General features: G+C 39.0%; 1 protein-coding gene across 8 annotated transcripts in view; it reads left to right on the plus strand.

The window, feature by feature from the left end:
• ATG5 (autophagy related 5) overlaps nt 1-15168 on the plus strand; it is an 81149-nt gene that overhangs the window by 45532 nt on the left and 20449 nt on the right. For 7 of the 8 annotated variants that reach the window (XM_061991188.1, XM_061991192.1, XM_061991191.1 and 4 more), the window contains one exon: nt 11079-11196. In XM_061991188.1, the coding sequence (XP_061847172.1) occupies nt 11079-11196 (118 nt within the window). Of the gene's footprint in view, nt 1-9749; nt 9923-11078; nt 11197-15168 lie in introns of those variants that run through there. The other variant, XR_009818284.1, reaches the window with a different exon arrangement.

Here is a 15168-nt window from a genome sequence, read left to right on the forward strand (position 1 = left end):
ATCAGAAAGCTCAGGCTATGTGGCTTGGATGAGTGGACAGTGAGGTGGATGGAGAGCTGCTGAATGACAGAGCCCAGAGGGGGGTGATCAATGGCACAGAGGCGAGTTGGAGGCCTGTGGCCAGTGGAGTTCCACAGGGATGGGTTCTGGGGCCAGTCTTGTTCAACATCTTCATCAACCACCTGGATGAGGGGACAGAGTGTACCCTCAGCAAGTTCCCTGCTGGCACCAAACTGGGAGCACTGGCGGATTCCCCAGAGGCTGTGCTGCCATTCAGCGGGATCTCGACCGGCTGCAGAGTTGGGCACAGAGGAACCTCCTGAGGTTCAACAAGGACAAGGGCAGAGTCCTGCAGCTGGGAAGGAACAACCCCATGCACCAGGACAGGCTGGGGGTGACCTGCTGGAGAGCAGCTCTGCAGAGAGAGACCTGGGAGTGCTGGTTGATAATAAACTGACCATGAGCCAGCAATGTGCCCTCGTGGGCAAGAAGCCAATGGCAGCCTGGGATGCATCAAGAAGAGCGTGGGCAGCAGGTCAAGGGAGGTTCTTCTCCCCCTCTGCTCTGCCCTGCTGAGGCCTCATCTGGAGTCCTGTGTCCAGTTCTGGGCTCCTCAGCTCCAGAGGGACAGGGAAGTGCTGGAGAGAGGCCAGCACAGGGCCACCAAGATGATCAGGGGACTGGAGCATCTTTCATAGGAGGAAAGGCTGCGGGACCTGGGGCTGTTTAGTCTGGAGAAGAGGAAACTGAGGAGGGATCTTATTAACATTGACAAATATCTAAAGGGTGGGTGTCAGGAGGTTGGGACATCCCTCTTTTCTACAGTAGTCAGCAACAGGACAAGGGGTGATGGGATGAAGCTGGAACACAAAAAGTTCCACTTAAACATAAGAACAAACTGTGTCAGTGTTTGAGTGAGGGAGCCCTGGCCCAGGCTGCCCAGGGAGGGTGTGGAGGCTCCTTCCTTGGAGGGCTTCAAGACCCACCTGGACACGTTCCTGTGTGACCTGATCTAGGTGACCCTGCTTCTGCAGGGGGTTGGACTGGATGATCTCTAAAGGTCCCTTCCAACCCCCACCATTCTGTGATTGTATGATATGTGCAGATGCTGCAATTGACAACAGCACTATTGTTTAGTTGGCAATGACTTTTCAGACACCTTCATATTTTAGTAATTGCAAATACAAAATCCTTTTCTAGAAATGAAATTTAATACTCAGGGTTGGTCATTTTTATACTGTAGATGTCTTTGTCTTCTCGGAGCTCAACAAAACTGTCTCTTGGAGCTGTTTCTTCTGTTTAGTCTCTGGCCTTAAGACGATTGCCTGCAGTCTGTTTTGTGTGTTATCCTTCTCATGAACGCTGATTTTTTTTCTGCTTCTAGGACCTGTACAATTCACCTGAGGCAAAATAATGGGAATTGGGTTTTTCAGAGAATATAGGGGCTACTTTCCCTATGCAAACAAATTTGAGCATTTGAAAGACCAGGCTACAGCCAGAATGTGGTTCATCCATGCTTACTAGGTATTTTGACATGAAAGTGATTGTGAGTGGTACTTCTGCAATTTTTAGTGTGAGACTTACAGCAATATACGCTCCTGCTAGAAATGACCCACAGTGCGTAACAGGAGATAAGCTTTAGAGAGTGTTTGTTCCAGGTTTTTCTAAAACCCTTTGATTTTTGGTACGTTATCTCTCTTGCCTCATAATTTCAGTGCCTGGAACTCTATCTGATTTTCTTCTAGTAAAGCAGCTGGATCATTACCACCTTTCAAACCTTTTTCCTTTTTTCTTGCAACACAGATACTAGTTAGCTTTCGTAGTATTACATGTGATCCCTTGTTCTGACAGCTGTTATAGGACAGGTGGCACCCAATAGAAAAACTTTTTTTTTGTTTTTACCTTGTTAAGCAAAATTGCTGCCTCTAAGTAAGGTTTCTGCTTTGTATTTTAGATTATATTGTGTACCCTTTTAGTTAATAGAAGTTTTTATCCCTTTCTGGCAAAGATCACCTAGTTGGATGTATCTGCTCTATATCTGCAGATGAAGAGTTTGTCAGGGTTTTTCATCTACTTAGTTACTGATAGGCTTCTTTGAGGTCTTGATTTCTTTCTCTTTCCTGTTTTGTGAGGGTTTTTTTCCTCTATGGGAATCTGTCAAATGAGCAAGTCTGTTCTTAGTGTCCTTATGTTACTATTATCTATTATTAAAGCTCCCATCAATTCCTTAAATCAAAAGAGCCAGACTCTTATAGATTTTCTTTCTTATATCACTACTTAGAAGAACAATACCATGTTTTGGACAACCCCAAATACTTGCAGTTTTCCCAGGTCAAGATTCAAGATGCTGTGTTGCCAGTGTTATCTGTAACTGCATGCATCCCAGGCTGAAGTTTGCTGCATGTTTTTTTTGTATATTGTGGGATTTGTCTTTTGACATTGCCTGGGGAGGGTCCTTTAGGAGAGTTCTTTATCTGTTCAGCAAACACCCCAAAGCCTGGATGCTTCAGCATAGCTTTTTAACCACACATCCAGTTAAGAATCTCGTCCAAGTTGTTCAAAACGCAAACAAGTAATGCTTAGGGTTGTGTCTCCTTTGGCTCTAGCAATATGAGTGGCTGTCTTGCAGACTTAAGGAGATTCTTCACACATTTGTTAATTTCTGTCCTGTATTGGAAACTAAAATGATGTGTCTTAGGCGGTGCTTCAGCCTGCATGTAAGAGGAGACTTTGGGACCATTCTCCAAGTTATCATGGTCTGTGAGGAATAATGCTTGGAGTCATTCACAGCTTAAGTTTGTTCTTTAACACATCCTGGAGAACAGATGTACATTCTTAACCCATCTTCTGTCCCACTGCTTTATCAGGGAAACCTTGAAAAAATACTAAATGCTTGGTTGAGCACTGAAGAGTAAACTCAGTCCTTTTATAGATGACTTGGCAACTTACAGAACAAAGATTTTCTGTGGACACAAAACACATTTCAAAGAAGAGTTACTACTAAATAAACCATAGTTCCCAACAGTAATGAACTTTATCAACTGATTGCAGATTTGCTCAGAAACATTAGTATGAAAATACCTTACTTCTAAAGGGATGTAGTTCTGTCATGGCCCTAAATTAACACATCTGCAACCACTCTTACAGTAGACTCAAATGTACCCAGCGTCGCTGAGAGTCTACAATAAGAACTCTTATAAAATAGACAGATCCACTTCAAATGGAAGACAGTACAGTCTCTGAACATTTCATAAGGGTCTCAATGTCTGCACTTGTAAAGGTTTTACTAAATAACCTTTGAATTCAAAGCACACACTAAAATCTAGGGTTCCTAAAAGGATCTGAGAGAAGTTTATACCTTTTTTTGTCTTTATGCCCTTACACAATGTGAGGAAAATATGTTTGACCTGGGCACAAAAATCAGCGTGGACAGCATGAGGCATCTTTACAAACAGTTACAGAAACTGAAGCAATGTCTTGTGTTACAATCAAGACAACTGATTACATCTTTAATGACTTGATTTTGGTAAAGGGTGTGTTCTAGCTAGGCATATCTTTTTCAGGTTAATAGGACTTCAACTTCCATATGCTTTTCATGGTTGTGATGACTCATTTTGTTGCTATTACATAAAGTTTTTTTCTAAAAGGTTGTAGGGAAGCATGTTGCCAGTTTAACGTGGAAAAAGGTGATATTTTAAGTAGTTCTTCAATCTTTTCAAAGATGAGCAAATAATGACCCTCAACAACACGTGTGGGAGAATTTACTGAAATAGTTGCCGTATTTCTCTGTAGGTTTGTAATAATGCTAAATTCTTGTGAATTGGACAGAGCTGCAGTTGCTTCATACAATCTGCTCTGTTCAGTGAAAAGCTTCAAGAAGAACATGAGCTGTTGCCCACACATGATTAGAATAGTCTTTAACCATTGGTGATCAGAAATTGTTCAATATTGTTTTACAGTCTTGCCTAAGATACTAGTTAATTCTGGAATTAAGTATTGCATCAGTTCATGACATAACATTTGCCACATAGCAGACCATAGCAATTTAAAGCTTCCACCAAGGGACAATTCATGCAGTTGTTCTTGCTTTTAAAGCAGTGATCATTAGTGTTCAAAACCCAAAGGATTTCCAGCTTGTATAATGCTGTTTCAGGAGTGCTTTCAAGGATAACAAAATCTTCGCTTGACTTGATATGTGTACAATTTACAATTTTGATCACGAGTTTATGTTTTTCTTGATCATTTAAGGTATGCAAATGTGAGAGAATCGGTTTGAGATACTCTGAATGCACACTTCTATGGGGGAAAAATGATCCACTGATTTAGTTTGTGATGTTATACAATATTTTTTTAACAATGTGTGTTATTTTCATATCTTTTCCTGTTATGACAAATCTTAGGAGTAAGAAGATTTAAAGATGTATCCACATACACATTTCTCCTGACCTTATTAAAGTGTATGTAAGGTATATCTTAAACATTATATCTTAAATTATCTTAAGCTTCCATCCAGCGATATATTTCTGCACTACTGATTTATGTGACTGCTGCTAGTGTGAATTAAATGCACCAAGTGTACCTCGTAACACTCCGTATTAGGGAGCATCACGTTCCTGTTCATCACCACAAACAGTTTTAAGTTAACAAGAAACCCAAAGTTTCTGTGACTGCAGAAATCCTAATACAAACTCTAGAAAAAGTGAAAGGATGCATTTTTTCAGTAGGCTATAGTCAGATATATATTGTAACTTTTACAGCCACTGAATATATGTAATTCACTAGAGCAGTTTTAAAATACATAATAGGAAAAACAAGTAATTTGATTTATTCTGTATGTTGACTCTACAGCTCGTTCTGCAACCCACATCATATTCTGTCAATTTTTTGGTCTTTGTAGATAGGTATCTTGAGCATGTTGATACTTTTTGTCTTACATATCCAATACTAAAAACAATAAAGCCATTGCTCAGTTCTTTTATTCAAAAAAACTTGAATTAGTTCTCTTTTGTAACGTCACGTATCTTGCTCTCTGAACACTGATGTGACGTTGCAGGTAAGCAGGTCAAAGTTCTGAATGCTGACAAAAGCAGTGCCAGCCTTATGCAAAGCACACAAAATGGTAATTGTCAGATGGAGTTTGCAGAGGCGAATTAAAGAAATACCAGAAATAATTTTTTTGTTTTCTTGGAATGTCCTTCCAGTCCTAACAGCTTGGGAGGATAGGTGGAATAGAAAAGTCATCTTGAGTATATAATAAAGCAATGGAGTGTTCTGGAATAAGCCCTCTACAGCTTGTGTAAGATTTAGAGGGAGGCAAGCAACAAGTACAGGACAAAGACAAATCATATTGTTCGTGTTTTACAGCTGTCAGAAGCGCAAAAAAATACTGATGGAATTTGAAAAGTAACATTGCAGATCAATAAAACATTGCAGATCAAGAAATCAATTACCTCTTTTTCTCTATATGTGTGTATTTTAATTGTTTGAGCTGAAAATCAAGGGTAAGCTTGCTGCCTTATGAAAGAGATTAAGTTTATAGGTTTTTAATAGATGATTGGGGAAGAGTAAGTTCTTTGAAGATTCTTTCAGAGTGCATACATATTGCTCAGCTTAACTTCAGATAGTTATCCTTCAAATAATCACTGTCTGCTAGCGCTAGGATTAGATTGGGCACGTGTTGCTTGAAATGCAGAGGAAGAGTTGTAACCTTCATTTAGTTTGTTTCACTGGGACCCCTTGGATGCCTCTTACAACTATGTTTTAATGTTTCAGATGAAGACTAGCTGAAGGAAATAGAGCAGAGCACTTAATGATTTTTAGCCGAGTCTCAGAAAAGGTGTAAAAATAAAGGTGAAATCTGAGTAATCAGTTTTTGAGATCTACTACTGTTGAGAGAGTTTCTTCAGTCCAGATTGCACTAATGTGTTTTCTAAGAGAGTGGTATATTCCTTCCAGCAAAGAAACTGGCAAGCATAAATTACATGTGCTGACAGCAGTGTAACCAGTCTAGTAAGGAAATTGTTTAAAATAAGAGGACCATATTCTTCTAAAAAATTAAAAGCGAGAGGTATTTTAGTATGTTTCATTTTGATACTGGTTGAGCATTGAGTTTCCTGAAGGTAACTTCTTAATTTGTCACTGGAAATTCCTACATAGCATGAGGTGCTGTGCTCTAGAGAGGGAGAGACGACTTTTCCCTCTGTGTAGAAATAAGCTATACTTTTTCCACCCTAAATGGGACAGCTTGTACAACTACTTTTGTTTCAATATTCTAGTAGACTAAATATTAGGAGCCTTTGAATTTCCTCCTTTTTTGTGTTTCTTGTCATCAGAAAGCTGTGAATTGCAAACAGACCCTAAAAACATTAGTTGAGAATGTTGCTGAATCTTGGGTGTTGCAGCAATTACAAAATGGTTACCTTACGTCCTTCTCACGAGCTAAGCCACAAGGAGAGGTATAAACTTGAGCCCATCTTTCTATGAAATCGGTGGTTTTCACCCTGAAATTGTCTCATTGTAAACCCGTGGGCATAAAAAGCTAAAAGAATGGATTTTCTTGGAACAACTTGTATTCTGGCAGCTTAAAAGCTCCTGGAGAATCTTTGGAGGTAATAAAGATAAAAGTCAGTTTAAATGATTTAATAACAGAATTACAAATTCCATCCTGGCATGCGGACTTTTAGCATTGGAATTGATGTGCTGAAATAAGATAAGGAAAATACAGAGTGATAATACGTTTTGATACATAAATTCACATAATTTATTAAGATTTAGGAAGCCAGTATTAATATTATGAGCAGTTTACTTTTCTGGAAGCCAATCAAATGTTTCTATTGGCCTTTTTCTGCAGGTGTCAGGGTATATGAAATGAGCTTAACAGCCCAGCCACCTTTCTTAATATGTGACTAGTTTCTGAGTGAAAGAGCAGTTGAAGCAGCTGTAGGTAGAATCATAGAATGTTAGGGGTTGGAGGGGACCTTTAGAGATCATCCAGTCCAACCCCTCGACATTATTAAAATCATAAAACTTTGGACGAGAGGGTAGGGCAGGTTCAGGAGGGCCACCTTAGGCAATGTCCTTGGAGCTCGCTTTTTCTACACAGTCAGAAAGAATAATTTTCCATTCTCATGCAAATTCTTTCTTACCTGAGTTTATTGGTGGTTTTCAGTCTTAGCTGCCACTTCCATTTAATCTTTCAGTCTGATAACCTGCCTGTCTAGTTTCTAGTCAGCCTTTTTTCAAAAAAGGCACAAGACCCCAGGAACATTGCTTACGCCTTTTCTAGAAGAAGCCAAACACACACCCAGGAATACCAGCAGAAAGCCTGTGTCTCAGCAGCAGTGAGAGAGCAATATTTCATATGGGATTTGCAGTATCTTGCTTTCAGACAGACATTGTATTACGATGGTTCTGTGACTGCTGCAATTTGTCATCTTTTCAATTAGTACTTTTTCATTGTGCATTGAGATTTTTAATTGAAAACATATTGCTACAAAGCAGAACACAGAAAATTCAGGGGAAATGTACTTTGGAGTAAATATTTAGTAAAATGTACGTAGTTAATTTTTTTTCAGAGAGCAGTTAATTTTCTTGTACCTTTTTGTATAAAATAAATCATGCAAACTCTTATTACTACTTTTAAAGCTTCTTGGTGGATTTTAAATTATTTTAAGCAAAATGATACATTTAAATTATGAGAGATTTTTTTAGTGTAAAGTAGTTCATTACGAAACAGCACAGACGAGAACTTGACAAATTACTGAAAATATGATGGAGTATGTAGGGAAGTCTCAGCTTTTACAGTTCTAAGCTGCCTATTCATGCACATGTGGGATTGTAAGGAATTCTTGTTTTACTTTGTGGGTTCAATGTGTATGGTAGCTTTTATTTGTTTAAATAGTGTTAGAGTAGCAGCAGAGCGGTCAGGCCAAAAATACAAATCCTTTCCTCTAGATGTAAGGTAACTGTGACTTTTCCACATTGAAACCCAGCAGTTCATGAGTTATGCTTTTCATTTTAAGATGCATCCTGTGTAAAGTACCTGACTAATTAGATTGTGGATTTCATGTACTGTTTGATGTTCTGTTGATACTGAAAATGGCCAGGCAAGCTGGCAACTAAGTTTTGTACATTTTTTTTTATGGGATGATAGGGAGCAAAAAGACTTATGACTGCCAGCACAATATATAACTGTATAGCTTGTGTCTGATCCTGTGGGACTTCGTGGAGCTTGTCCTTACCTGTAACTCTTCCCAGTGCCAGTATACTCAACTAGAGAATGTTAATCTGTTTTTAAGTGTGGTGTAATTTTGTTTTCACTGTCACTTTCTTGTCACTGTTACCGTTTACATTTTCTTTGAAACGGGTAAAGTCTTCATTTGTTCTGCAAAGCAGAAGATTTGTGGTGCTATGTAGTAGTGTAGAAGAACGGGATCTTTTAGTTGTGCCAAATAGGCCTGAATTTTTATGAAATATGTTAAGAGTTTAATATTTCCTTTCATAAACATTTGATGATTTGATACTAAATTGTGGACTTGATCAGTATAAAATGCGCTGCAAATTTTGAGCCAGATGATTGTCTTCATGTGCTCACGTACTTGAAGGCATTTCCTCTGCAGACCTGTCATCAGCAGTTACTGATTGACTCTGCCCTGCTGTATCCTGCAGATACATCAGCATCTTCTGAACAGTGCACGGCTACACCGACGCCAGACCATAAAGTCAAAGAATTTCAAAGCACTCTATTTTGTTGAAGCTGTGATAATGTTAGTAGGAGAAAATGATAGATCCTGTGCAAGTACACACCTTAGGCCTGATTGTGGATTATTTAAAATCATTGTGAGTTAATAGTTACTTGGTGATGTCTTTGTGAGTTGATTGATTAAGCAAATGTTGTACAAAACACAACATTGTGTAAGCAATTACTCATGTTGGCTATTCTTTTGTGTATTTTAGTAGCAAATACTGGAATAGAAAGCTGTGGTCAAGCTGGGCTTGAATTCCTAGCTACCACACTTCAAAAAGGACAATGATAAAAACTTTCTAGAATTATTTATGCTTCTATATGACTAAGATTCCTTGAGAAATTATGCTACAAACATTCCAGATTGTAGGGTGGGACTTTTCGACTCTTAATGACTAAAGGATCTGCTGCGTGAGAGGGAAGAAGTGTATACACGTTGGAATAATACTGTGCCTGTAGGATCCTATTTGTGAACCACAATCTTTGTGTAAACAATGTGCAGTTACTTTTATCATTTTAACATTGATGGAGAACAGTGGTTTTTATTTATACTACCACATCTGTATTGCTCAAGACTTAAAATATAAACTAGATGGTCTTCTGAGGTCCCTTCCGACCCTTAAGATCCTGTGATTGAGTGATTCTTTGTTTCATGAGAGCAGCTGAGGATGTTGCTTTGCAGCAGTCAGCAACTATGTGGGAGATCTCAGAAAATAGATCTTTTGCATTAAATTATAATAACAAGGGAGAAATATTGTAATTTAGTAATAAAGAGAAACTGCAGTGTATACTTGAGACATTCTTACCTGATCTATTGGTGATAAGCAGCTTGTCTGCATTCTTCTTCCAATGTTTATTTCCACCTCTGCTTCAGATGGTAAGCATTTGGGAACTGCTATTAGACTTCTGTGAACAATTTATTATGTTTTAAAAATGAACCCTGTAGAAAATTGTTTTAGCTATAACAATATTTTAGCATTTTTGTCCTTTTTTCTATGTTTTGAAGGTACACTTTTTCAGTATAATGTGCCAGGTTTCACTTCTCAAGTGTGAATCTGAGGTGAATCCTGCTGACTGGCTGCCTCCCATCACCTTTTGAATCTCAGACATTGCATTAGTGCTGTTGATAGCCACATTGTGCTACTCTGAGGAGACGGAATTGACTGCAGCAGATAGACAGTTAAGTAGTCATGTGTCAATAGTTGAGCACTGTACTGTCCTGGAATTACTGTGAGGTAGAGTACTGCTCAGGAAAAGACTCCTTGCCCTGCTGCTTCAGATGTGATAAAGTTGTCATTTTGTTAATACTTTTTCAGAAAAACCTCCACCAAGAGATAAAATATTTATTGATGTCGAGTTGTATTGTTTCTGTTTTTTAATTATTATAGTAGGACTGGAACCGCTATCTGAGCAGTAGGAAGCTAAGTTTGGAAGGGGCAATGGCTTATATTACTTTATCAAATTAAGATAGTAGTTTTCCAGACCTGCCTGGACATGTTCCTGTGTGACCTGATCTAGGTTGGACTGCATGATCTCTAAAGGTCCCTTCCAACCCCTACCGTGCTGTGATTCTGTGATTAAAGCGCAATTTACTAGAGCCCAGTGGCCTGTCATACAGTCACATCATCTGCATTCTGGAGTTGGCTGCTAGCAGAAATGTGCAGCAGCAGTTTAGAGCTTGATTAATTTCTTTTGATTGGTAAAATATGAGGTTTTTAACTTCAGTTTTCTGACTTAGGTGCTCAGATTGGGAGAAGTCGGGTTTTCGGGGGAAAAACCTTTTTCTATCCTTTCACTGTCAGATGCTTGCTGACCCTGAGCTTGAGCTATAAAGGTACTTGTTTGCCACTGATAGTGCTTGGTGTGTTTATAAAAGGAGGAAGACAGATTGCTGCAGAAGGTACTAGGTACTTCTTACAGTGTTGCTTTGACTTGGCAAAACAAACAGGTGTATGTTGAGCTTGTAAGTTTCTGCTCACTGCTTGTTTTACTTAAACTAAGAATACATGGAAGTTTTTGTTGGAGCAGACCCTATTCCCATAACAGAAAGGCTTTTATTTAAATCTAAAAAATAATAACACTTTTAGATTCATGACAGTGTTTACAAATCCTCAGTTTTGTGGAGTGTCAACTTTTGGTTGTTAACAAACAAAAACTCTCTGTTTCATGATATGAGTGGAATGCAAAGGAGGGTGGGGGAAGAAATAGAAATGCCAGATGTGTCTTCTGCTGCGACCTCTTGTTCTGTACTGTCTTCTGCCTGTCTCAAATAGTCACACTATGTATTTGCATGGTCCTTAAATTGTTGTTTCTGCTGATTTTGTTATGAAAACAGGCAACAACAGAGAGACCTTTTATACAGAAGCTATTTCGACCAATTACTTCAGGAGGACAGTTACATACTTTGGGAGATCTGCTAAAAGATGTGTGTCCTAGTGCTATCACCCCCGAAGGTACTGTAGAAATAACTTTTGTCCAATAAGAGAATTTGTATCTGTTGATTTATTGTTTGATTTTTTTATAATATGAGGATTTTGGAGGTAGAACTGTGTCTCAGTACCAGAGTTTCAGATTTCACTCCTTCCTGGTACTCCTTCCTTCAGTATGCCCATTAGACATCACTTACACTGTTTGGAAAGGATAAAATTGGGTCCTTAGGCACTCCTGAAAAGTTAATCTCTGGGAGTTTTATTTTAAAATGTCTGTACTCCTTTGATATCATGCTGTTCTTAAAATAAAACTTGTGTTGATGTTGCTTTAATAATACTCCTGAAAAATGCAAAAGTAACTTGACTTGTTATCATTAATTTTATATTGCATAAACTTGTCATATGTAAAGCTCCAAAATTAATACAAATTGAAGATGTTTTCAGGATACTTTTGTTGAAGCTCAGCTTTAAAAAAAGTCCCAGAAAAGAGATTGTTGCATGTAATAGTTCGTGTGTGTACTTTTCTTTAATCAGTAAATCACAGGGTTTTTAGAGAAATGTCTGATGTTCTAGAGATCTTGGTGCAGAATTTAGTGGTGTAGAATCAGCACCTTTTGACAGTGAAGCACTACTTTTGAAATCAGTGTAAACATCTAAAAGATGTTGTACTCAGAAGTGTTAAGTCAAAATCGATTATCATGGATTTTTTTTAAGTGTGGTGACCAACGAAAGCAAGTGAAATCTCAAAGTTCTTCCGAAAGCTACCATAAATTTTTTTGAGCGTAATTTTAGGTAGTGCTTTTCACTAACTGTCCCAAAGATAAGAGAGGAGATTGAGGGGGGATCTTATTAACAGTTACAAATATCTAAAGGGTGGGTGTCAGGAGGTTGGGACATCCCTTTTTTCTATAGTAGCCAGCAACAGGACAAGGGGTGATGGGATGAAGCTGGAACACAAAAAGTTCCACTTAAACATAAGAACAAACTGTGTCAGTGTTTCAGTGAGGGAGCCCTGGCCCAGGCTGCCCAGGGAAGGTGTGGAGGCTCCTTCCTTGGAGGTCTTTAAGACCCACCTGGACACGTTCCTGTGTGACCTGATCTAGGTGACCCTGCTTCTGCAGGGGGGTTGCACTGGATGATCTCTAAAGATCCTTTCCAACCCCTACCATTCTGTGATTCTATGATAAAGCAAGATACAAATAGATACTTGAATGTTAGCACAAGCAAGTTTATCCATCTTTAAGTACACAAGTGTGAGGATCCAATGGAAACTAAGTGAAAATGTACAAAATAAATGCTCGAGTAAGAAAGATGATTCATTTTGATGTGGAAGGCAGTCAAGAGCACAAACCAGATGAAAGAAACAAAAGCATCTATATGAAAGGTATTCCAGGATATAATGGATGGTAATTTTCTATGTGGAGCTGCAGAAGTTGCAGGTGGGGAATGTGCCGGTTGCTGCCTATGTTAACAGCGTGAATGTGATGTAATTTTACCTGAGTACCAGTGACTTGATGCTTTCCATTAGCAGGCTTTCTTTGCTGATGTCAACAAATGCACCAGCCTTTAATAGCAGGGTAGAAATATGCTGTGGTAATGACTTGCTTCATATTTGTTTAAAGCTTTACTGTTTACTCAATAGGGGCAAAAATGGTGATTACTTGGAAGAAGCTAAAATGTATACTATCCTTGCATTTAGCAGGAGTGATTTGAAATTTGACCAAAAGATTTCTTTGTATTGGAATATACTTGTCTATTCCTGGATAAATCTACTTCAGTTTGGCATTAAGATCCTCAAGATTTTACTGAGCAAAATTTTAATATCTTTGATCCTTAAGATTTTACTGAGCAACCTGCAAACTTGAAGTAAATTTGATCCCTCACAGGGGTGTGAGCTACCTAGGATTCAGCAGAATTTCGCCTGTAATGCGGGTTTGTATTGTGTGGTTCAGCTGTTGCTCTTATATTCTGAGTGTTCTCATCCTCTTCTGATAGGTAGCAGAAAGCAAGCTGTCTGAGCCCAGTGCAAAAAATAATGTGAACTCTTGAAGAGATATGGGAGTAGACTGATACATGGAGGCAGGCTAGTTGAACAAGTAATTTGGAAGAAAATGAAAGATCTGGGAGTCATTAAATGTTGATGGGGAGAGTGACTATGAGAAATGTGGCAGGATGAAAGAGATTGGGGCAAAAGCCAAAAACTGACATAATAACTGTGAACACCTGGACAGAGTAAGTGGGATAGGAGATGGTAAAGGGATGAGGGAGAAAAAGAAGAATATTGCATGTGGATCATACACTGAGACTGAGAAAGGTATCTGTGGAAGAATGGGAGTGGGAGTCCTGGTGGCCAAGTGATTTGGATGGTCTGGAGAATCAAAATGGATCAAAAGCTGAAAAGAAGGGCAGTTTTCACTGGCAGAATGAGAAGATGCAGGTGGATGGGTGGTCATGTCAAACTGGAGACAGTCAGATAAGGGACTGCGGAAAACTTGTTCAGAGTTTGCTGTACAAGTAGACTGCACCCCAGAGAGGAATACAGGCTGGAAATGAAGCATGGCAACGTAGACATAAAAGACATAGGAGATAGAAGAGGAAGCAGCGGAACTGGGACAAAGTGGAGGAGTAGTAGAGGAATGATTAGACTTACAATTAACTGAAAAGATGGATGTCCATGACTGCAGTGATTCCTGCTGCAGAGAAACATGCACAGACACGTAAGGTCAGTGCACTTACGAGGTGTGAAGGGCAGCACTGGATTAGGCTCCACTGTTGCAATTCATACTCTATTCACTGATGATTCAGTTTAGCCAATAAGTGAACTCTGAATATTCTCTTGCTTGGCTTAATCCACTTATTCACTATTCAGAAGTAATGCACCATATTAAGTGTTCCTGCTTTAATACAACATTGAGCTATTAAAAATCGCCACTTGACTTACCAGACTGCATAGTGCCACTTCTGAGCTTTGCCTATGGACATGTTAGCAACGATAACGATGACTTACTTATCCCTTTTCCAGCAAGTGAACTGGACTCCTGAGGCTACAGAACCTCAGCACACTTGTGCTGCTGAAGCGTTCATGCAGCCTACTCGAGCGACTCATTTTCTCTCTGATACTGGTTCACTGAGAGTTTAATGAACTTTCTATGTCACCAGAACCCTCCATAAGTTCAAAGTGCAGAGAAGATACAGAACTGAGTGCTTCTGTCTGTTTTATGGACATATGAGAATTCAGTTTGCAAGCTTTTTTTTGGAAACCTGTGAAACTATGCATAAAGATTTTTCTTGTAAAGTAGTTGTACCCATTTGAAGTTGAGTACTTGAAATTTAGGAGATGTCAGAGTTGTAGACTGCCTGTACAGTCTCAGGTTCCATACTCATGCACATTGATCGTTATACAGATTGCATCACTCTTCACCTCTCTTCTACCTCTGTTTTCAGTGAGGCTTTTGTCTTCCTGCACAGGCTGGGCATGTTACAGCATCAGGGCTGTGTGGTGAAAAAATCACTGTCCTGATTGTTGAAATGATGGATGGGGAATGAATGCACTTCAGGAAGTATTATCATTTAGTCAGCTGAGTACTGCCTTTGGGAATTGAATTCAGTTCTTTCTCCCCTAGAAAGTTGATTCATATGTGGTGTTAGGCAAGGTGAGTGTTACAAAACCACTCATTTTATAGAGAGAACCACCAGAAAAATCCAGTGATGACCATGAGTGTTCTGCTGAACAGCTTGCTTGCTTGTACTAGGAATCAGTGAGAATTGTGGGGCTTCGAGTGTGAAAACACTGGGCACTTTCTGAAGTCAAGTTCTAGTCCTCTTCTTCGTCTCTCCCACTCTAAAAAATAGATATTTCTGGCCATAATGTCCCTTTGACATGAGTATGTGATCTATACAATAATGATAATACAATCTCTTTGCACAGGAGAATCTTGATGAAGCAGTTTCTGGAGGAAAAATAGTTTGTGAATCAAGACTGTTTGAATTTCATAG

Source organism: Colius striatus, chromosome 2 (genome assembly GCF_028858725.1).
Source record: "Colius striatus isolate bColStr4 chromosome 2, bColStr4.1.hap1, whole genome shotgun sequence".
Taxonomy (NCBI): domain Eukaryota; kingdom Metazoa; phylum Chordata; class Aves; order Coliiformes; family Coliidae; genus Colius; species Colius striatus.